General features: G+C 39.7%; 1 protein-coding gene across 5 annotated transcripts in view; it reads left to right on the top strand.

The window, feature by feature from the left end:
- The window catches only part of LRP1B (LDL receptor related protein 1B), a 622,229-nt gene that overhangs the window by 308,907 nt on the left and 288,509 nt on the right, over positions 1-24,813 (top strand). For all 5 annotated transcript variants that reach the window (XM_064435270.1, XM_064435269.1, XM_064435266.1 and 2 more), the window contains exons 4-5: positions 20,004-20,123; positions 21,756-21,884. In XM_064435270.1, the coding sequence (XP_064291340.1) occupies positions 20,004-20,123; positions 21,756-21,884 (249 nt within the window). The remainder of the gene's footprint in view (positions 1-20,003; positions 20,124-21,755; positions 21,885-24,813) is intronic.

Below are 24,813 nucleotides of genomic sequence, written 5' to 3'. Positions count from 1 at the left end.
TGGCAGTTGTACTTCTTGAAGGGCTTTTGAATGGCATTTCATTAAAGGAAGAAAAAAAGATTGTATTGAGGGATACAGTAATTCTTGCAAGAGATGGGAGATCATGGAAATACATTAGCTTCTTTATTTTTCAGCTGTAATTGTCACCTTACTAGGTCTCCTAACTTGGAATTTTTGGTGTTCTACTAGTTGTTTTTTTACAGTTTTCAGTTGCTTTCCCACAGATTTTTATGAACATCAATATTTTATATTTGCTGTCTCTATCTCCAAAGAATGAAAAGAAATAATTTAATCTGAAGGTAATTCATTTAAATATGGAATTAAATTGTAAGCTTGGCTAACAAATACTTGCTTATCAATGGCTATATGTCCATTAGATGTGGAACATAAAAGCAGAGGTGAAGTGATTTCTGGAATCATGGGAGATATGAGTATCTTTAAAATGGACTTAAACATTTATGGATTCTTTTTTTCCAGTTTTGAGTCATGCTTTGGTTATAAATAGCAGTATTTTATACAGGTGCTGCACTAGTATGTATGATCCAATAATCCGTTTTCTTAGTTCATTGACCTGCCTGACACAGCCACGCTTGTCCTGTCTTTTTCTTCCAGTGAAAACAGGAAAGCTGAGTTCAGTGTAGCCTTGCCCAAGTGGTTATACTCTGCTGGTTGATTTGCTTTGTGTGTGCTGGTTGTGAGCACAGTCAGTGGCTGCTTGTGAGAACTCTGCTTCCCCTCACCGAGCACCGCTGTCCTCGTGTCACCGCCAGGAACTGATGGGAGCTGCTGTACCCTGGAATTTGGTAGCGAGTTCCTTGAATTTCTCTGAAACATTTTCAAGAGCAACCATAGATTTTCCATCTGCAGAAGATAAAACAGGAACCCTGTAACAAACGGTGCCATCTGAAAATGTGGAGTTATGATTGTGGTGTTTTAAACCGCGCGGTTTTACGCCGAGCTGGGCGCGGCACAGGTTGGGTGGATGTGGATGTGGGTGTGCCATATCTCAGGACCTTCATGGGAAGTGGTGGCACTTTGAAAGCTCCTTTAAGTCATCCTCCTGCTCCATTGCAGTGGAATAGGCTGCAGAGACTTGAGTGGAGCACAGGAGCCATCCTGGGGTTTAACAGCAGAGCTTTCCTCTGCCACACACTTTGCTATGATAAAGACAAGGCATTTGCATACTTCCCATTTTCCAAACAATCTTCCTTCTCCTGGCTTTCCCCACGTGTCTGGTGCTGCACAGACCCGTGACCTCCCTGTGCTGCCTTCTGGGTGTTTGACAATTGGCTCCGAGTCCATCAGGCTGCCTCAATTGTGGAGCAGCAGCCGCCAAAGAGCAACTCGACGCAGCGGTATCAGCCTCATTAGCAGCAATAATGGGCTCTTAGTGCACTCTTGATTCTCCTATGATTTTAATGGCTCAGCTTTCCCTGTAGGGTTTTTTTTGTATGGAGAAAGCATGAAGTCAGAGAACTTTTGTCGCCAGTAAAATATGGAGGGGTTGCAGATACACATTTCTTATTCTCGAGGTGTCGTTCTCTTTGTTCCGAGGAGAGCACCATTGTCAATAAAAAAAAAAAAGTGTTTGATGGGAGATTTTCATTAGAAAACTGAATTTGAAATATTCAGGTCAGGAAGAGCACACTGTGATAGTCAGCATTCGGTTTGAACTTCTGAATGTTGGAAGGGTTTTTGGAGGTGCTGCTTGAAAGGAACTAGATCTCTGATCTTGGATAGTCTCTCAATTTATTAAAACCCTGAATGCACTAATAAAGGCACTTCAGAGAACATGATACATTGTAAAAAGTTAGGAAAAGTAACATAGGTCCCTTAGAAGTTCTCCATACGAATTTTTGGAAATAGTTTTAGACATAGTTTTATTTTTCTTATAGCTGAGCCTGGTAGGCAGCTGGGGGCTGCAGAACAATTGGATTTCTTACTGGTTGATGCATTGCTGGGTTTTGCTGGTATGATTTTAATTGGGAGTCTTGTTCCCAGTCCTTTCATCCAAGTATAATCCCAGTTTTGTTCTCACTTATATTGGAATAAAGACCTGGGTTTGCTTTTAAAAGGTGAAGCATGAATTTTGGCACATCTCTGCTTGATACTCTACCTCATTCCTACAAGGAAATTGACTTTCCTTTTTATGTTTTCCTTACTCCTAGGAGCTAAAATTACTATGGTAATTAGCAATTTGTTTAAATATTTTAGGGTAAATCCCAGAGGTCAGCCAAGTTCTCCTTCTTTACAAGTGGGTGGATCACAATAGTGCAGTCACAGATGGCAGCAGCAATGTAGTGTAGATGTATTAGGAGTAGTAGAGGGAGTAGTAAAGAACATTTCATTCTTTACCCTCCATTTCAATGCCTGTGTAGCTGTCACAAGACTTGCTGTGCTTTTTAAAGATAAGAATTGCTCTGCCAAGAGGAGAGAACTGTAGGAACATGTGCCAAAATATTATTATATGCATAAAATTACATGTCCTTCCAGGATCCTGATGGAGGGGAAGTGGTAGAGTTTTGGGACAGAGGATAACTAATCACATTCACCCCCAGGTGTGTAAAGCACATGAACTGTGCCAATCTGACCTTAGAGTGAACAGACATGGCTTTAATACCACAGCATTTCAGCAGAGTATACGGATATATCCACTTGTCACAAGATATGAAGATATTTCCCTTTGTCACTGCAGAGCCTGCATCCCCTCAGAACAATCTGCACTTTTTGTTGGCAAACCAGCCCTGTCAGAAACAAAGAACTTGATGATAGTTAATTTTATTTATCAGGATCAAGAGGGTGTGTATGAATTCTACTTGTGTCTTAAGTTGTGAATTTGTTCTTTTTCCCCTCAAAAGTAGCCTCTATTAACTACCCTAAACTAACATCAGTGTAGAAAAAAAAACCTGCTTGGTTATGTGGAGTTTTTTTTGATGTTGTTTCCTTGTTTGTTTTTATTAAATGTTTCGTATCTCAAAAAAAACACCAAAAAACCAAAAACCCACAACAACTTTGACTGAGGGGGACTTCTAGTAGGATCATAATTTTCTTTGAATAATGGAGCAACTTTTGTTTGAAGGAAAGCTAAAATTTCTCTTTCTTGACTAATTTGTCAAGTTTTTTAAAAAAAAAAAGCTATTTTTCCTTAGTTTCACTAAAAGCTATTAAAAAATTGTAATTCTCTCCCTGCAGAAAGGGTAGGAGGTAGGATATGCTTATACTACCTCATTTACACAATTCCTTTTTTATTAATTTAACCATTCAGGGTTGTTTTTCCCCTCATATTTTATTGTAATGGTTGTGTATGTGAAATGAGTCTGAAGCATTGTAGTAAAAGTGTAGAAATATTTCTTACACCAGCAGCTAATATCCTGCAGCTCATCTGCATCCTGTACCTGAATCACCTACTGCAGTGACAAGTAGAGCAAGTGAAAGTGAAATAAAATAAAAAATAAAAGAAGCTGCTCGCTGCAGTTGGAAATATGACCTAAAATTAGCATCACTTCTAGGTCCCACAACAGCCTTTATGTCACCTGAATAATAATAAGCATTTTCTATGTAAATATTCCATCGGATTTCACTGGTGGACAGATGTTATTCCTCAAAATCTGAATCAGGTCTGGAGCCTCCGCTGTGCTGAGAAGGACAAGACAAAGCAGAATTAATGGTCACTGTAGAGAAAATTGAGTTTTTGGGAAATATTACAATAAAAGTAATGTGATGGTGTTGATGCTTTCAAAAAGTGAAAATTTTTGCCCAAATATCTCTGCTAACATCCATTTATTGCTTGTTTCTTTTGAAGCTGTGTAAGGAATGGTTTCATTTTTGCTTCTTTTATTAAATTATGGGGAAATTTTTTTTGGTTTTGTGCTTTGGTTTGTAGGGGTGGGTTTTTTGTTGTTTTTTTTTTTTTTTGTTTTTTGTTTTTTTGTTTTTTTTTTTTTTTTTTGTTTGGTTTTTTTTTTTGTTTGTTTGTTTTTTTTTTTTTTGCAATAGCTGATTTCTTTGCCCTGTAAATGTACAAAGTGGTCACTTGCTCTTTGATATCCAGATTCCTTTTTTGGCTCAAGCCCATTGTTCTGTAGATATATTCGCATCCATATAATAATGAGGTTTTTCAAGCAAACCCCATACATAACTGCATGTATTGAAAATAAGCTCCAAGCCTAAAAACTTCCTCTAAAATTGGAGAAGGGATATCAAATAGGAAAAGGAAAATGCATGAAATACCTGTGCAGTAGCACTGTAAAGATAATTTATATACTCCTGAGCCTCTTGCTGCAACTTGTGGCATCTTATATGGAAGTGTCACCTTTATGAGGCTATTTTTGGCAGTGATGTTTCAGCATGGGATTGTAAGGGTAACAGTGGGTATTGGATATATCCTCCAGAGATCACCTTCACACTGCCTCAAATATTTCTAGGCACATGAAGAAAGTGAGCAGTATAACTTGCTGAAGAGCTCTGCACACTTGTTTTATTCTTTCTCATAAAACCAGATTCGGTAAAAACTTGGCCTGAATCTGCTATAATTTTCATCAGGATTGAAAGCCATTACTTTCTCTGGATAAACAGCAGTTAGCACAAATCTTAAATGTACATGTAGGGAAATATTCAGGCTCTGTACCATTTGTCACTTGCAGAAGAGCTAAGGCAGCAGAGAGGCACAGCCTTTGCTGGGGAAATAAAAAAAAACCTTTATACCTAGCTAGTCTGGAATTAGCCAACTGTCACTTTCCTGAGCCAGGAATAGGTGGAAGAGGAGACAGTGATAAAACTTAACTGAGTCTTAGTTTTTCTTCTCTCTTCAAAGAGTGTGAGGCTGTTCCGTGGTTCAGGAAGCCGCAGGTTCCGGAGGGCTCGCTGTGCACGAGCGTTTAAGGGAGCTCTACAAACCCTGCTAGCAGAGCCTTTGACGTTTCTAGGGCTCATGGAGAAGTCAGTCATTACAGACAGGCTGCTAAATTATGGAGGCAATTTTTATCTGCCAGTTCTTCACTTCTATTGCTTCCTATAAGCTTCAGGAAAAGTATTGGCATACATGGTTGGCTGAGTGGCTCCCTGAGTTACTTACAGCCTTTCATTCTCAGGCTGTTCACAGATTTCTTATGTTGGCCTGGACCTTTTTTGGCCACTTCAGCAGGTAGGCTGATCTCCAGCTCATTTTACAGCCAGTTCTAGGAGAAAAGAAACCTTCTTTTGCTATTCCTCATGTGAAATCCGTTCTGAAGATTCCTTACGGAGCCCTGCTTCTATCTTTGGAGTGCTCTCTGTGCACAGCCTACAGTCATGGAGCAGATGAAAAATGGAGAGACAGAGAGGATTTTTAAAAAGGGGAGGCAAATACTGTGACTTTCTGCTTCTCTGCTTCCTTGGTACATTCCCTGTCAGAATTTACCTCAGTAAATAACTCTGTAACTCTATATTTAGAAGGGGAAGTATTTTAGCAAGACACAAGACACAGCACAACAAAATCTATTTAAATGCAGCATAATTGAAATGTCAACGTAGTCATGAAATGCCTCAAGGTGTTTCTTTGGTGAAGTCTGAGTGTGACACAAAATACATGCCTGAATACTGTGGTGCAGAAAAAGCCTTTTTGTACTCAAGTCCAGTCTCGCGCTCACCTTACGGAATGTTTGCAAATGCTTGGCTGCTGCTGTGGCTCCTGCTCTTGCCTTCTCCCAGGGAATCTAACAGTTCAGAGAAGGTTTTGGGCTCAGAGGAGGGAAGATGTGTTGGTGCTCTTGAGTGGGGAGTGTTTCCTGCAGGGACTTCCAGCCTCAGCCTGGGGTTTGTGCCCTGCCTGGCAGGACAGACCTTGTACCTGCCCGGGCACTGGGGACACGTGTTGGGAATCCTGTTTCTCCCAGGGTGAGGGCTGATTCTTCATTCACATTCTGTTAGAGTGGCTTGAAAGAAGACAGCACCGTTGTACAGCAGCTGCTCTTCTCCCCTCCCTCGTCCAAGAAGAGAGAATACAAAGTTAAATTGTTTTTTTCATCTTTCAGATGTTTGCAAAATTAAGAAGTGCCTGTGTGCTAGTCATTCCTTAAGCAAGTCCTCTGCTTGGCGACCCATAAATCATGCTCCTGGAAGCAAGTTTCCTTGCTGCCCCTCCTATAAAACCTCCATGGTGAAGGGGAAATGTCCTCACAGCCTCCAGCTGGTGCTGCTGAAGGAGGATGGGCCGTGGCACAGGGCCCAGTGTGGTTCTAGTTATTCCAAGTGTCATATCTGTGTGTATCCTAGTCAGCACTCTGGCTCCAGGTTTCAGTCTGCCTCTGTGACACATCTTTTTTTAGCAGCTGATAGACAGAGAAGACCAATCCATGCGACTCTTGCTTTATGAGACACCACAGGTTTTTTTAAGAGGCTAAGTTCAGTTTGATCTTCAGCAGCAAACTGTGATTTTAGAAGGAAAATGAACTTGACAACTGTTTCAACAACCTGAATGTTTATGTATATCTTCACTTAATGCCTAAAGTCAATATTTGTTAAGGCTGATTGATAAAAATATGTGCCTTTCATCAAGGTCAAATTAATTTGAGGAAATTTGCTTTTGCTTACCATGCTGCTTTTGCACAGAGTCCCTTGTCAGGCTTTGCAAAAAGTATGGACGCATTTTCTCATTTAAATTATGATTATCTTCACTGTGAACTTCCCTGGGAACACCATCTCATTTGAATGTGTCTTTTTTTAAAGGATGCCACAGATTGGATTCCAATTCAGACAGGTGATAAATTACCTGCCTTGACCTAATTCATTAACTTTAATGGTATTTGAAGTCTTTATTTTATTCAGGATTCTCCAATAGACCTGTCTTGTAGACATCTTTATAATAATGTCCATTCATCAGCCACTTAAAGGACAATACTTGAAACTGGATGTGACTGTGAGGATACAGACTCGTTTCTGGGTTGTGTTCTGCCTTGGGATTCCTTGCGTGTTGCAGGCTACATCGGGCTGACTTTGCATGAGACAGTGAGGCTTGGGAAGGAGCTCTGGAGCTGTGTGTTAAATATGTATGGCTGGGTTTATGTAAATTCAAAATTCATCTCATTAAAGTTGGAACTGCTGCCTGCACAGGGCACAGCCACACCGTGTGTTGTAGCACAGACCTGAGGGGTGCAGAAGAGAGCTGATAATGGCATCACTTTGGAACAGCTCCTTAGGGGATGGCTTGGTGGGACAGAGGTGGAGGATTTTCTCCAGATATTTTAAATATTACTTTAAGTTGTACTATTAAAACTGTAAAAGCTGTGCTATGCCACAATCAGGTTAATTGTCAAATGAAGAAAACAACCCTCTGTGGATTTGTGCCTGATGCAGATTCCTCTTGTGATCTCCTGTATTCTCTTAAAACGTGGGTCTCTTACCTGGTGATTCCCATTGTGTGCTTCTGAAAATGGATCAGTTTAGGAAAGGGAAATATGGCAGGGCTGAAAAAGCAAGTTAGCACCAAAACTGGAGTAACAAACCAGCAACTTTTACTTTCCAACCCCAGACCCAATTTTCTGTCTCATGTTAATAGAAATGCATGCACAACAACTACTAACACTACACCAAAGAAATCACCAAAGCTGCTTGTGAACTGGCATTTAACCACTGAAGGCCACTGGATTTGTCCTTCTCCCTCTGGAGAGAGATATGTGGAAGGACTGTGAAAAAGCTGTGGCAGGAAATGGGAATTGCTGTCTCCTCATTGCTCTGAAATCACCACTGGTACAAACACACAGAAAAAAAAATCTGATTAAATTAATGAAAACTGTGGCATTTGCAAAGCTTCAGATGATGGCAGGATGGAACCCTTTGGTGGTAACCTGCTCTGAGGGGATGTGGTCACACAGCTGCCATAGGGAGGCCAGGAGCAGGTGTGGCTGGAGTTCACTCACAGCACTTATTAAAGCACGAAACAAAAAAAAATACATCAGGTTTATTGTATATTAAATAGTTTCAATTAATGGTACAGGTGTAGTCAGGTAACAGTGAGAAGTTTTTAGTAATGAACTTTCTAATCTGACTTTTTCTACAACCTCAACAGAAACAAGAAAGGAAAAATGCTGCAAAACAACAATTTTGCCTTCTGAAACCTCTCCTCTTTTAAATGTGGCAGTGGAATTGTTTTTCACAGTTATGCAAGTATTGTGTATTTTTCTTTCTCGTAGGACATGCCCTGTCTTTTAGAGGCAGTTGAAAGAAAAGCCTTTTGTTTCTGGTGTTCTTTATTCTGTATGCTGGACTGAGAGCAGTGAAAAAGTTTGTGAGAAGTAGAAAATGCTGCTTTTTGAAGAATAATTGAATGTGTTCCAAATGGAGAATGTTTGGTAGTCTGGTGGAGGGAGGGACAATGAGGAGCATGGAGCAAAATTAAAAGCTTGGGAGATATCAAAAAGGCATGGTCAAACAGGGCAATAAATAAATAAATGCTAATAGACTTTGCAGAATAAAGCAAGACTTTTTTTCCTAAATTTGAGTACATTTTTTATATTTTGGCTGTTAGAAAAAATGAAGGTGAAGTGTACACATTTAAATTTTGCTGTTGCCATAAATGCTCTCTCAATTTAATTTTCAATTTCTGTTTTCTTCACAAAGAATTTAATTGTCCTGAACCCATTCTAACTCATTCCCTCTTTAACTGCTTTTTTTTTTCCACAGTAATCATCTATTCAGATTTTTTTTTCTTTATAGATCATTCTGATATTCAGATATTTAATGGCTTTTATTAAAAGTCAGTAAGGCAGTAAGTAAGTAAATAAATAAGTCAGTAAATAAATAAATAAATAAATAAATAAATAAATAAAGTAACACAATGAGCCCTTGTGTAAATACCTTGGCAGTTCCACATTTATTCTCAGGAGCTGAAAATAGGGCTGATCTTTGTGCCCTTCAGCCTCCAAAGCACATCACCCGACTCTCTCATTTTCAATGTTATCCTTTGCAGCTGTGCCTCCAATAATCTCAGGCTCTGGAATGCTGAAATTGGCACTGAGAAATACCATGTTTTATTAACTTTTTTCTCAGCCTTTTCTGCTTGTGGCCCGGAGGATGAAGCAAGGGGCAGGTTACAGGGATTACATTTATTTACATTATGGCCACTAATAAAATGTGTAAATGAGGTCTCCTGTGAAAAACTGCATTTTTCTTTTCCTTTACATGCAAAGGTACATGCAGCTACATAAAAATATAACTGTACTTGATCATAAAAGCTACAGGTGGCTGAAATGATTCATCACTGGAGTTTTCTGTTCACCAGTTCTTTGATTTATAGGATTGGAAAAGTGAAGGGTTTTATTTTGGGCTCTAAAGATTGAAATGCTTTGGGAAAAAAAATCCTGAAACAACTGCTGGAGTTGAAAAAATACAGAATGATGTAATCCTATGTAAAATAGTCAGTAAAATTAAGGTTTCCTGCATATATTATGTGTGGCTATGGCAATAACATGCATGGGCAAGGATGCAAGGGTAGGTGTCTGACTTGCAGCTGCATGAAGAACTGAATGAAAAGCAGTTCTTGGCCTTCTGTTGCCTCCAAACTCAGTGCCACTGAGTCAGTCACACATTGCCAAGGGCTAAGGGCTCATTAGCTGGCTAAAATATAAGAAGTGCAGCAAGGGAAGATGGCTCATGGGGAAATGCAGCAAATGTTGCCATGGTTTGCAGTGGTGCTGCTGATCGTGTTTGCAGCTGCTGCTCCAAGTTTGGTGCTTCCAGAAAAGTTGTTGCTGAGCAATCCCAGCTGGATGCCAGGTGAGATGACATCAAATCATCAAAGATGGAATTGTGAGTGTTCTCCCAAACACCGGGACAGCAGGTTTGAGTCACAGTGATTTCCTCAGCATTGGGATTTGATGGATCCCATTGCCTGGCTCTCTGGACATCTCCATTTGTGTACCCTGACACACGTGTGTGAGATGGTGACACAGATATTTACTGGATAAAATGGGTGAGAAATGCTCAGGAAAACACTGCCAGCACTACCTTGAGAACTGGCAATTGTGAGTGGTTCCAGGCAGCAGCAGCAATATACACCTTAAAGTAGAATTTGTCATGAAGTGTTCACTTCCAATGGGACAAACACGCTCCAAAAGTCAACTTGAATCCCACCCTGCTTGCTGCAGGGGGAAATTTAAATATTCAGCCTCTTTAGGTGACTGACCATCTGCTTGTGAGGGAAAGTATCACTTATTGTAGCCCATGCCAGAGTCCAGGATTGCATATGTCTGTCTCCTTGGGATAAAACCAGTCAACAAGTGAATAAGGATTTTATTTCTCCAGTATAATTTTTCCTTGCTACCAGTTTTTAATTTTGCTTATAACTTAAAAGTTCTTTCTTTTAGCCTTCACTGGGTTTAGTTTGCACATAAACAATGTTCACTTACTGAATTTCATGTTTGGTTCCCTGGAACCTGCTGCTATTTTTGTAATTGATTCCAAGTCCTTGGCTGAGTTTCCAGGAAGGCTCTGCCTCATGAGCCTGAGGTTTCTGCTTGGCAATTTTTTGAGGATTTTATCTGTCAAGTGTAGTTGTGTTCATGAAGAGAACCAATTTCTGAGGTACTACTTCCATGAAGAGGCATGAAATTGGGCATTGGGAAAAGCTATTATAGGTGACTTTTGTGATTTCAGAATGATTTAATTATGTTTTTCCACATAACTACAAACCGAGCAAAGTAAATAAAGTCGCCAGCTTTTTTTTTTTCCCCTTTTCCTTCAACTCCTTCCCCATCAAGTATCAGTAAAAGAAAATTAATAATTTTTTGGCCTCTCTGCAATGTTTTAAAAGTTCCACACCCTTCCCAGCTCCATTATATCTATAGCACTAGATGAAGGCAACACAACAAGGAGAGTCTAAACTTGTTATTTATCTCTAAATATTGTTGCTCCAGAAGAGGACTGAGACATCTTGGTGTGCCACATGATGGGGACAGGGCATTGCCGGGCTGGGGTGTATTCACTTGAGGCACATTAGAGATTTTTAGCTGATCTTTGTGGGCCATTGGACTGGGCCATGCCCAGAAATCCACGTATGAAAACACACTGTTAGTTTTGGGTGAGCTGAGCTCACGAGGGAGTGAGAGGCTCCTGTGAGAGACTGTTTTAAGAGAGACACTGAGCATTGGTCATGCTGTGCTGTGAGCTGGCTTTCCATAAATAAAGCTGGAGAACATGTATATAACCACAGGAAGCCACACTTTTTCCACTTGGAAGTCCTTGTCATCCAGTGACCAGATGAGCTGGGTGGAATTGTGTGCCTGGGTGTATTATATTTGCTGGGGCCTCTGTGACAGGGAGGAATGATGCATCAGACTACATATTCTCAGAAGGTTAATTTATTACTTTATAACACTGTATGATATTAAAGAATGCTATACTAAACTATACTAAATAATACAGAAAGGATACTTACAGAATGCTAAAAAGATAATAATGAAAACTGGTGACTTTTTCCAGAGTCCCAAAACAGCTTGGCCCTGGTTGACCAAAAAGTGAAAACAACTCACAGCAGAATCCAATGAAACAGTCACCTGTGGGTAAATAATCTCCAAACACATTCCACATGAGAAAACACAAAAGAAACAAATGAGATAATTGTTTTCCTTTTCTCTGAGGCTTCTCAGCTTCCCAGGAGAAAAATCCTGGCCAAAAGGATTTTTCCAGAAAATGTGAATGCTGCATAGGTGAGGGGACAACCCAGGAGAGACAATCAGGGACAGTCTCCCCAAAATTACTTAGATTTCCAGAGCTCCCCCTGAGAGGCTTCCTAACATCCTTTACTGCCAAAAGCTATTCCTGAGCATTTTTCCCAACAGAGCCTGCTCTGCTCCTGCCAGCAAATTGCTGCTTGGTGTCCAAGCATTCCTCAGGCACTGAACTGCTATTTACTTACAAGGCTGAGAAATTATGAACTAATTCTGGAAATGAGTTTTATACAACTAAGTCCAGACTACTACAATGCCCAGGTGATCTATTCCTGCTGACTTCTGGAGCCCTCTGTAGTTTGTCCATTCTGCCATTCACACACTTTATCACTCCCTGCTTTCATCTCTGGCCTTTTACCATGTGCAGTATTGTCAGGCTTCATATCTCATTAGACACCCTTAAAGATTATTATCTGTACCTCTATAATTCTTCAATACCATGAAGATTTGTATATTAAATAGCATTGAATATGCCTAAAACTAAGAATGGGTTTATATAAACTTAAATAAATGTGTATTCTTCTCATAGCTTTTCTTTAAATTTATACTTTGTATCCAGGTTAAAAAACAGTTAAATTACTCTCTTCAGCCATGAAATCATTTACCCGGTTTGTTTTTTCCCATGTGAACTTTTTCTTCAGCTTATGCTTGTGTATCGCAGCCAAGGTATAACTAAAACAGCAAAAGGTCAGGATAATGAGCCATTTCCATGGGTGAAGCCAATATTTCTCTACATGCCCCCTACCTGCTGATCTCATCTTTTAAAGTGTTGTGTGATGCTATGGTTGAAGAGCACCACATAAAACAAATTGTTTTGAAGCTGAGCCAAATATTGTAGGTCAGGATTTAGGCAGGCAGAAATTTCAATAGTACATCCTTGAAAAATACATTTATCCATGAACTGGGTAGGGAAAGACTGTTCAGTATCATTTTTAAAGTAGTTATACTTTGAAAAGAACTGCCGAATGTTATGGAAACATATTATTTAATGTGGGGATTTTTTGTTTGTTTGTTTGGGTTTTTTTTTTTTTCCTGCAACATTCCTTCTTCTCTCTGATATGTTGGAAATGACTGCAGGGGAAAAAAATAGGGGAAAAAAAATCTGTCTTTTGTAAGTAATACCTTGTTACTCAGAAGCTGCCTGAACTTACTCAGCAAGACATGCCCATTTTCACTGAACAATAATCACAGTGAGACATTTCTGGTTGTGTGCAGACTGACAGGCAGATTAAACAAGATATGTAATTTTCCTGTAATCATAAAACAGACAAACACGCTGTAATGTCTATTTAAAATAACAAATTAAGCTGTTCAGCGACTGATTGCCAACACATAGACAGTGATGTGGGGAAAGATACAATAGAGGGCTGAGATAAATCAGGTAGAATTGTGAAGCACAATCCACCATGCTTGCCTTGAGCTGCTCTTTTCCAAGGAAAACTTCCCGCATCACTTGTTGCTGCAGGCCAAGGTTCTCCTGCTGATGGGGCTGAGCTCTGACACAATATATTAAGGTCATTTTTACAGATAAATTATAACTAACATGACAAAATGAGGTGCTCAGCCTTTATGTGACAGCATTGTCCTCACAGCAGTTGTTTAGGAGGGGGCAACCACGACTGCTCAGGTGTTTCCTGAGCCTCAGGGGTGTTCAGACATCACAGCCCATCATCCTTTCCTCCAGAGGATGCACCAGTTGTTGCTTCATGTGTTCTCAGGTTGAATCAATACTGCTGGGAAAAAGGCTCACTTGCATGATGATGATAGCAATGAAAAAGGGTGGAAATACAGCAATCTGTTGATACATTTTATCCAGGAAATATTTTGTGGAAAATTTAGAAGCAGCCTGGTACCTAGGACAAAGCACCATCCTCAAGCATCATTTCTTTCCCTATGTCTTAAAAATATTATTGTAACACTCCAGCCTTAGGAAGAGATTCTGCCCTCAGGAGTGTGAGCACATGGAATTACCTATCAGCAGTCCTAACTTAGACATGCCAGCAGTGTGAAGGAAAAGGCTTGTGGTTATACCCAGGACATAGAATTTGCTTTGGCTTGCTGTCAGAGCTCAGGATGCAGAGTTTTAACTTGTCATTCTGGGGCCTGATTGCCCTGTCTGTGAATTGTACAGAAATCCTGTGCTGCCTGATGGATCCTGGGGCAGGGCAGCTGGGGCTGGCTACAGACTTGAGCTGTAAATGGCTGAGTCTTTAACATTCCCAGTTTATTTTTCTGAATGGGTGGGGTTTTTTAATTTTGTTTGGGTGTTTGTTTTTTTTTTTTTTTCCTTAGGAGCTAATAAACCCCAACATTTTAAAATTTGACTCCTTGTGCTTCTCTGCTGAATTTGACAGAGGTCACCCACAGCAGGGCTGTAAGGTCATGATCTCTGATTTCCATGTCTCTTTTTCTGTGCTGCATCTACCATAGCAGAGTTATGGGCTGAGGTGTTTGACAAAGTTCTTTACAGTTCTGTCTTTTTTGTTTTTATGGTAAGATATTAAAAACTAATAACATGACCAGCAAATGTAAGATAAAAGCATGCTGCATTATTTCAGTCCAGCAGTTGAATTCTATCAATCAAGCCACCCTTTTTCTGCCAGAGAAGCAATCCATGGAGCTTTATATTGTCTCTCTAACATCAACAGTAACAAACAAACAAAAACTTACAGCAGATTACAACAAAGTCTAATTTATGAAAGGGTTGTTCTTCAAAAACTCAAAACATAAGCCAGAAAAACAAGGCTTATGGCATATGTGTGATAAGAATAGTCTAGACATCAGTGTATGAATATTGAATCACAAAAACTGAATAAAACAGAGAGATAAAATCAAGTAAATTTATGAAACACAAAGGTGCCAAAAAGAACTTGAATATTTAAGAGGAAAAAAAAAAGAAAAAAAAGAGAATGCAGAGAGTTCAATTTGAAAAATGGTAGTGTAACAAGATCCTGTAAGTTTTCCTTTTAGTATATTTCAGATACAAGGGAAAAAACCAAAAACAACAACAACAACAAGAAAGAAAGAAAAAAATAAAAAAAAGAAAAAAAAAGACAAAAAATATTTATCTTAGTTCCATCATGGAAACTTGTGTTTTAGCATCAGGTATAATGTTGCTTGAGGAACACAGTGAAAGAGCCTCCTGGGTCACATAAATGGTTTCTGATCTTTCAGGGCCCTTTCCATATGCTGGTTTTCCTTGGTCTATCATGATCCATGTCAAAAGCAAACACTTCTTTTCTGTCCCTGCTCTTCCTGCTCAAAGAGGAGTTCCAGAACCTGATTATGGTAATAGCTAAGAACCTTCTCATTTTCAGCCAGAATTTATTAATGGGCAATTTATACTCATTTGTACTTCTGCCAATAGCCCTTTAGTTTAAATTGTCTCTTTCCCTGCTGTTGATCCTCTGATATATTCATAGACAGCAGTCCTAATTCCTCTTCATTTTCATCCCCTGGCACCAATCAAGATGAAAATTTACAGTCTCCCCATCAGATTGCAGCTCTCCATTCCTCTGCTAATCCCTCAGGCTGTGGTTCTGCTTAAAGCTGAGTTTATTCTCCTCTTATCCATCGGGGTGTGCACAGCTGCCAGCAGGATGCCTCCTGCAAGGGAAGCACTCAGGAGCATCCTGGGCCTTGACATCAACACTTCTCTTTGGGAAACATTCCCCCCAGTGCTCTCAGTGATGCATTTCCCATTTTCCCAGGCAGCATTGCACTGGTAGCTCCTGGTCACTCTCTGATGAACTATGTGACAAGGATCCTTTGTTGTTTCAAATTGGGAAGTCCTGAACTGACAACAGAAGCTCTGCTTTCATCCCTCTGGTGTATTGTCTGGCACTTTCAACATATAAACTTCAGCCAGTTTCCTTTATATGCACCAGCTCTGTATTTTTGATGTTTATCAACGTTGCATAGTCAGTACATTTTAATTCACAGAGTACTGAAAAGTTGTTAGTACTCTCCAGTATATATTGTCATTACAAAAAGAGCAGGACAGGATTTATATATTACAGAAGTACATAGGAAACATAATTGGGAACCCATTGCAGCTAAAAGGCTTTATTATCCTGCAGGAGGTTCAGAAATAATGACAGCTAAATATATTTTTCTGCGTGTGTGCCTCAAGTGGTCATACGGTCATACAGAATCACAGAAAGGTTTGGGTTGGGAGAGACCTTACAGTCCATCCCATTGCTTCCCACACCACCCTGCCAAGGCCTGGGACACCTTCCACTTGATGAGGCTGCTCAACCTGGCCTTGGTTGTTTTCCCAAAGACAAAGCCAACAGGCGTAGGCACACACTTTGTGGTGATTGGGGATGGTCTGTGCCCAGGCTCATCCCCAGTGGGCACAGCTGTGAGCAGCAGGTGAGCAGCACTGACAGCAGTGAGCCCTGGAGTGCCCAGGGGCACTGACCAACCACAAAGGGAGCAGAGGGCACACAGGGGCAGTGCATCAACATGAGGGGTATAAAAGGTTGGGCTAAAGAACAGGAAGGGCAGATGCTTGAAGCCTTCTGATGAGTTGTGGTGTTGCTCTGTATGGGTGGAAGCCTTCTGGAATTGTGATACTCTGTATTGTGGCTGTCTCAACTGTGCAAACAGGTGCATTGGTAAATGCGGGGTTTTTTGTGGCTTTTTTTTTTTTTGGCAGTCCCCAATAGCCACCAAATAAACAAATTCAATATTAAGAAGCTGTAAGCTGAGCTTCTTTTCCCCTTTGTAGAAACAGCCAAAACATCTGAGCATGAGAACCTGATGTGAACCCTTTGTGAACCTCGTGTCAGCTCAGGAGGAGCTGACAAAAAGGATAGTCAGATCAATTGCTTAAGTCTTTCATTAAAAAGCCATTCAGGAGAAGTTAGTTCCTTATATCATTCATCTTGAATGAACTGTGATAAGCAGTGTATTTCATTGAACACAGAAGGAATAAATGAAGGCAGGATTTTATTATGGCGAATTCCTGTGGGAGCAGTTTGTCCGGGAAGCTTACAGCTCCTCTGAGTCATTGTCAAAGGTGTATCACTTTAGGGGAGATGAGATCAGCAGCATCTTTCCCTGACTGACTGCTCTCCTGTGGGACCAGCTGCCTGGGAGTTAGAGCAGCATGAAAGTCAGGAAGCACAAGATTGGCATGGGTGTCTTTGAGAAAGCAGGGTGGCTTTTGTGGCAGACCTGGACCACAACTTCAGAGAGTTCATGGAGATGTAGGGAAGTAAAAAATGCTGCCCTTCATGTCTCCCGTGGAAGAAAGAAAACACTGAACACAATGACCTAAATCAGAGTTGGATGAATTGTCACTGCTCCCTGGGTTTGGGGAAAGTAGATCATCCTAAGGAAACAGCTGCTTCTGCTACCCCGCATTTCTGCAAATCTCACGGCTTGCTCTGCAGCTCCTTGTCTTGAACTGTGGCTCTGCCAGATAGCTGTAAAGCTCTCTCCTGTTTTTTCCTTCAGTGCAGCTCCTTCCTTTAAATCTTGCAGCAGAAATACCAGGCTTTGACAAATGCAGAGGTTTCTGTAGCTGTGATGAAAGTGGAAAGCTCAGTGATGCTCATTCTTCACTGCCTGTGTACTTTGTAAACCAGTTCTAGCTGAGAAAGGGAGATCAAAGTGGGTGCAGAATTTTAGAAAAGACAAGAAATGACAGTCCCTGGCTTTTATCTCTTTAAATGTCCTAGCTGGAGCATTAAAAATATCAGTGTTCTGCTTCATGATTTTTCTTTGCCTCCTCACTTCCCAAGAAACCTGTTACAAATCTAACCAAGCCTTAAATGTATACACTGTCTTCCATAGCTTGTCCTTCAATATTTCAAACAGTGCCAGAGGCAGTCAAACTCTGTTTTCTTCCAAAGGTTTTCAGGATCACTATTGCAGCTATTACAAACTAGCTAGTAAAGCAGAAAATACATTTGCTGTTTTAGTGTTTCATGTTTTATTTATTAAAGGCATCAGGTAGAGGCATTAATAACATGCCCTAACTCTTGGTCAGTCCTGAAGGGCTCAGGCAGTTGGACTAAATGATCATTGTAAGTCCCTTTCAAATGAAATATTCCTTCCTAATCTATTCTATTTTGTTATATTTTATCTATTCTTACCCTCAATTGTTATTGTATTTTTTGCTTTTTCGCTTACATATTCCCCTGGCAGGGTTAGCAGATCAGCAACAGAGCAAAAATTTCTGAGGCCAAAAAATGTCTGTCACAATAAAAAAACCAAAATGTATTTGAAATGATCTGATGTATAATTTAGGGGAGGAGGGGAAAAAATGTCAGTCTGAAGTCAGAAAGAAGTGGCAGCTAACAGTGGTTCTTTAATGGTTTTGTGAGGAAAATGCAATCCTTTTGCTGCTAAAAATCACTCACATGATATTGCAATAACTTAAAATCAATGAAATACAACAGTTTTTGGTGGGGAAAAAAGGGCAGAAAGACTTTTTTTGTTGTTGGTTGTTTTTGTTTTAATTTTCCCCAAACGGACTTCACTTCCCAATTTATTGTCAGTTCTTCAGCTATCCTGGCCATGTGCAGGTCTGTTCTGGTTAAAGCTGCTCTCTGTCTGCACCCATTAAGGAAAGAGCGCAAACAAACCAAGTTCTGTTTGTGAGTAAAACATTTCTCATCCAGCAGGAGCTCCTGGCTGTGCAGCATCGGACAAATATTGGGGGAAGAAAATTATGGGTGGTAAAGGATGGTTGATCCATTTTTGCTCAGAAAATGAGGTGTATGTGTTGATTTTGCTCAGATAGATATATTAAATCAACAGCTCTGCATCTCAGCATGCAGACCCATTTTAGGGAATTTTGGGGAAGTTCTCTGGTTTATCCTCTATGTGGGACTTGTTCTTTGAAAAGTGTAGCAGATTTAAGGACTGGACTAGGGACAGAAAAACAACAAAACCATCTACAGCCACAAAATATATTATCTTGCTATGCACAGGGGCCCAAAAGTTAGAGAAAGATACCAGAAACCACAGGGAAAATGGGCAGATTTAGACAGTGTGTGGTTTATTGACCTCTGGGCAGTCTATAGATTGTGTGGCACAGGGTTCTAGGGAATGCTCTGAGAAAATTGTGTGAAACCACTTTCTTTTTAGGATAGTTTCATTAGAGTAAGTAGTAACTTTGTGTGCCAGCCACATCGACTTTTCTCCCAAAATTTCAGCTTTATTTTGACAGCGGCAGTCGCTCCAGAGTGGAAGCTCCAGGGCTCAGATGCTGATAGAGACTCTTCTTCATATTCATGTTCGTTCTACTCCCAAGTAGGACTCGATGAATAATGATCAGATGGATTAAAACTGTTCACATATTAGGATACAGATTTCTCTTTTTCCTTAGGTCATACCCAGTTACTTAAAGCCAGCCCTGTAGCAGAAATTTCTCTGTCTGTTTGCAGGTTATTTTCTGACTCATCTGCATAGTTTTGAAAAATACCCTCAGAGCATCTCCTTAAGCTGGGTTTCTCAATTTCTTTTTTTTTTTTTTTTTTTTTTTTTTTTCCCTGGAGGGAAAAAAGTGTTGTTCATTAAAATAGTGTGGTTTTTTTGATCAGCAAAATTCTTGAAACACGGAACGCAGCTTGAGGCTGGGAAGAGTTGGAGTAGCTTTTGTTTGGTTTGGTGCTGTTTCATTCTGGAAAACATTGCAGTCTGTATTTCTACATGATTTCTACAGTTTGTTTGCATCATGCCTTGTGCTGATGGTGTGTGTTTAAGCAGATTCTATGAAGGATGTCTGCGGTAATGACATCTATAATCTCCACGGGTTTATCCAGCCTACATGTCCAATATTAAATTATTGAGTTAGAATGTATCCCCATTGTTTGGTGTGAAGGTTTTGTGTGCATCATTAAATCAAAACAAGTTTAAAAAAGTTACAAAATCAATTGGTATGAAGAATAATAAAGACATAGATGTTGAAACATTTCTTATAATCTGTTTTTTATAACTGTTACCATTTCAGGATTGTTTTTGGTTTGGTTTGGTTTTTTCCCAACTGTTATGACTAACATGCAAAAAACGGATGTTTAGGCAGAAAAACATTACACCTCAATTATAAACTTGTGACCAACTCTTGATAGAAATAAAATGTTGATTTCTAATGTTTAACTTGCTGACATGCAGTTTTCATAACAAGCTCTTTACAGGGCGTGTGTGAGATATATTTCCAGCTAATGTAAATGGTGGTGGTGCTTCCTTCCTGAGCCGTGCACTTAAATATATTTCAGTGTTTCTAAAGTCTGAGATTTAGGAATAACGCAAATATTTAGTAACATTTTGCTGTGTTACCATTCCCAGAGCTGCTCCCCAAGTGCCAGCAGATGAGTTGCCAGCACAGATGTGCCATCACCAGGAACGGCACCCGCTGTTACTGCAGGGATGGCTACGAAACCAGCAGTGATGGGAGAAGCTGCACAGGTAAACAAGAAATTCAGTGTAACATCAACACCCAGCTATCTCCATGGTTCCCTGCTGGCTCTCAGGGGCAGGGAGCTGGTGAGCAATCAGAACAGCAATGCTGCTTCCTCATCCTTCTTCAAAGGCTTTGGTCAGGGAGCAGCATGGGCTTCTGGGGCAGGAAATGAGTGCCCCTAAAATGAAAGTCAGGACCTCCCTCCTGACTCTCTGATGCTCCTGTGCCCCAGCAGCAGCTCTCCTGAAGTCACTGAAGGATCAGTGTGTTGAGTTTTTTCATGAATAGGATGGGGCTGTTGGGATGTGTTCTTTGAGCTTTGTTGTAGTATCAGCCTCATTACATGGTTGAGAAAATGGGAAGATAACAGCTCACGTACTGACAGCAGCCAAAGTTTGTTTGTTTTGTTTTGTTACAGAGTATTTTAAAAGCTTTCTAGCCAATAGCATATTGCTGAAGCTTACAGACAATTGTTCTAGCCAATCACTAAAAGTACAACTTACCTGCTTCAAACAATGCTTGCTTTAAGCATCATCTAACCTTTATTTCCCACAGCTCAGCTGGACTGGAGCAGTTCTGGAGCTACAGCTCAGTTGTGTGAGCTGCTCTCTCTCCACACCTCCCCACCAGGAGAGCCTCTAAAACTTGCAGTGTTTCACCTCATGGCCATAAAGTCACACCTAGATTAGAATTTGACAAACAAACCCTCCCAAGGTCATGCACCCTAGCTGGGAATGTTATCTTGGAGTAATTAATTGTAGATTGAAACTGTAGACTTAAATTGTAGACTGTTCTCTTCCATTTTTGAAATATATGACTTCTTCATTCTCTATCCAGGTGTTTGTTTCTTGATTTTTTTTTCTCCATTAATAATCATATTGGAGTTCTATGACCCTATGGATGTTCTCACTACCAATAACTTCTCTCTGCAACTAAAAGTATTGAGCCAGATTCTTCATAAATATAATTTATTATAAGTTCTTTCTCTCTATGGTTGTCATGTTTTGTGATTAAAAATATATCTCAGGAAATAATTTAAACAGCAGGTTTTTTAGAATGTCAATTTATTACTTAAACCCTCAGCCACTGTTAAATAGCATATCTTGATTTTATGGTATTATTTTTATACACCCTAGTTGAGAAAAACAGTCATTGTATTTATTAGAGGAGTATATAGTTTTTGATGGTGGATGGTGGTTTAATGGAGATGTGGTGACAGCTCATTTAAGGAACTGTAAGACATTGCCAGCATAAATGGGTTAAGAGGGGTAATCAATTACTTCCTCTCCTGAAATGTTGCTCCATTCATCAACCCTGATAACTAGTGATCTCTATTGCTAACAAGGACCCAAATGTCTCCCTAACATGATGCAGGCATTGGAGACTACTTGAAATAATGAAGGTTTTATCTTTCAAAATTAAGAGCTATTGAACTTGAAAACCCTGCCCTTCTTTCTGGCTACTTGAGTGATTTCAACAGCCAACATCCCTGATAAACTCACGGTTTGAGAAAGGAAAAACATCAGGCCTCCCACCAAAATGATTCATGACTTGAAAATCTCTCTTAGAATTGTCAATTTTTATTGAATTTCTTTGTTTCCTGATCCCTAAACTAGATCTTGTTAATGTCCCTTTAGATGTGAATGAATGTGACACGTATGGAAGCTGCAGCCAGACGTGTGTAAATACTGATGGATCCTACACTTGCAGCTGTGTGGAGGGTTATGTGCTTCAGCCTGATAACAAGTCCTGCAAGGCAAAAAATAGTAAGTTTTAACTTCTTTTTACCTTTCTGAAAATATTTTGTGGTTTGGTCCTGGAGGATTCGTGTGAAAAGACAGAGATGAACACAGGTGAGATGAACTTTCCTCACTCCACTACAAAGAGCTGCACAACAAGCTTAGAAAAAAACTTTTCACTTATTAAGACAATACTCCAAGGGAAATATCAAAAGTTATTATCTGGATATTATTAATTAAAGCAAAATACTCAATTCAGCCAAGATTAGAAGAGTTCCCAGTTTCCCCGTTCATAAATAAATCAAAGATTTTCCTCACACAAACAAAAAAGGCTGTTTACTCTGGGAAGACAATGGAGACAGGGGAAATGATCATGAGGTAATTGTACCCTTAGGATGAAAAAAGACATGAGATTGCTTTGTCCTTGCATCATCCCAAGAGGTGAATTTCCTGATATACATATTCACATGAGGCTTTTTGTTGCTTAGTGCATGTTTTCATTACTTATAGTGGATTGGGTATTTGAGGAAATTAGTCAATTGTGCTTAATGAGGCAATATAGTACACAGTGTTTTCTTATTCAGCATAATGAATTAACAATGCTTTCATATTAAAACACAAAAAAAGTTCCTTAAGGAATTCTTCAACAGCCACAATACTGAAGCATGTGCAGCTGAGTATGAAGTCATGTTTATTGTATATCATTTTAAGGCTTCCTTTTTGTATTTTGCCATCAGAAAATAGAAAGGTCTAGTGATGGTTTTGAGGCTTCCTCACCTAAAGAGCATTACTACATGTGTCCTTAATTGATCACCACTAAGAGTTAGAGTGTTTCCCTGCTTATAGTGGTTTTTCTTGATCCACATTAAAAAAAAAAAAGACCCTGAAGTCTTGTGAGATAAGAAAGCCCATGCAAAGTCAAAATAATTTATTATTCTTCTTTCTCCGGCTCATAAAAATCAAAAATGCAATTCTAGATCAGGAAATGAGATGACCCTTTTGGTTTCCCTTTTTACACACAGAAAACTGAGTAACAGCCGAGCATTGTAGCTAGCTCTTGGTGTCAAGATGAAACAAATCTCATTAATAAGGAACTTCTCGGTAGTTTTTGCTACTTTATGTGTTTATTTGACGGAAGTTTTCACATTTTTGGTATTCTCAGAAAGGAATCACTACTCATTAATCAAAGACATCCCTGTATGACAATAAAACCAGGGTCATGGGGCTGCAAAGAAATGAGTATTCCCCATTACTTGAGTTTTTTTGAAAAAAAGGTAGCTGTGGATCAGAAGAACAAAATCCAAGAAAAACAAAATGAGGTGTCTAAGGAAAAAAGAAACCCAGCCCTTAGAAAACCTATCAATCTTTGTCCTTAAAGAACCTAAAGCAAATAAGGTTGGAAAAAGAGCAACCTCTCTGCTTTGTCGACATTTGGCAAAAGTAGTTGTCAAACAGATGAAGAAAATGAGCTGAGGAACATTCAGCTCTGTGTGCAAAAGCTGTGAGAGATAAGAAGCAGCACTAGAGGTGTAGGCTGGGCTTTCTGTGGAGCTTTCAACATTAATAACAGCAGATCTGCTCTGAATATGAATTGCCATCCATGCTGAGATCCTGGCAATGACACAACCCAGAACACCAAACACCCCAACTGGCTCTGGGAATGAGCTGGGAGGTTTCTGAGCACTGAGGAGTGTGTTGGAGCTTTGCACAAACAGGGTGGGATAAGTTCCTTGAGCTTTATTGTGGCATCAGCCCCATTACATGGTTGAGACAATAGGAAGATGGCAAAAGTTCACGTCTTGCCAGAAGCGGCCAAAGATTCAAAATATTCAAAGATTTGTTAGAGCATTTAAAATGCTTTCTAGCCAATAGCATATTGCTAAAATTTACAGATCATTTCTCTGGCCAATCACTAAAATACATGTGCACCTCCTTCACACAATGCTTGCTTGTATGCCTTTTATTAACAGTATATAATACTCCATTGTTAAGCTCAAAACCTTCTAGTATCTTGTTGAGCATATTTTTCTAAATTTTTTTCTCTACTCTTCTGTAGACTGTTTTTCTGTAGTTTAAAGGTCTATCTGAGCCAAGCCTAAAACTCAAATTATTGTTTTATGTTCTTGCTTGCTGTACTACTGTAACTTTTCTACTTTCAGACTCTACAACTACAGCTAGCTATAAGTTCTTTACTCTTTCTGTTTCTGTTACTTTCACAGCTTTCTGGAAATCTTACCTTTCCTATTTTTCCCACAAGGAGCAGTGAGGTGCTGAGCAGGGGACACCTGCAGGAGCCCTGCCCTGAGGACAGTGATGACCCCACAGGTCCATCAGCTGTGGGTGGCCTCGGAGCCTGTCCCCTCTCAACCATCTCTGCCCGTGTGGGTGGCACAATTAGCAGAGAACTCCCCAAAATCTGCTCTTTGCTGCCCTTCAGGCAGCCAAACACTCGGCTGGGAAGGTGGTGAGGTCTGTCCCTCATTAAATTCTGCATTTTCTTCCTCAGCATAATTAAATAACTCCAGAGCTGAAAGCTTTCAGCTGCACATTCCCTTTGGGAAGGATGTTAAAATGGGTATCAAAACAGCTGGGGGCTCACAGTGGTTTTTTTCCAGATTTTTAAAGCATATTTTCTTCTATGAATAAAGAGGCAGTTAATGGTTTCTTCTGAGGTGAAAATGAAACAAAATACAGCTTTGCTGAACAGAATTTAAGAACTTACTTGTTTACCAAGTTTTTATGCCTAAATTGCAAAGTCTACATGTGATGAGAAGAATATTTAATGAAAGAAAATTACAGATTTGGGAATATATAGCTGAGGAAAAGAAATTCACCTGTTTTACAAAAGTTTCTGGTATATCTCCAAAGCCAATCTAGAGAGAAATGCTGTGTGGTAAGAAACATTTGTCATGTAGATAAAGTGGAATGAACTGATAATGACTAAAGAAAAAAAAAA

This window comes from Passer domesticus, chromosome 10 (assembly GCF_036417665.1).
Source record: "Passer domesticus isolate bPasDom1 chromosome 10, bPasDom1.hap1, whole genome shotgun sequence".
Lineage (NCBI taxonomy): Eukaryota > Metazoa > Chordata > Aves > Passeriformes > Passeridae > Passer > Passer domesticus.
This window is presented reverse-complemented; position numbering and strand designations above follow the sequence as displayed.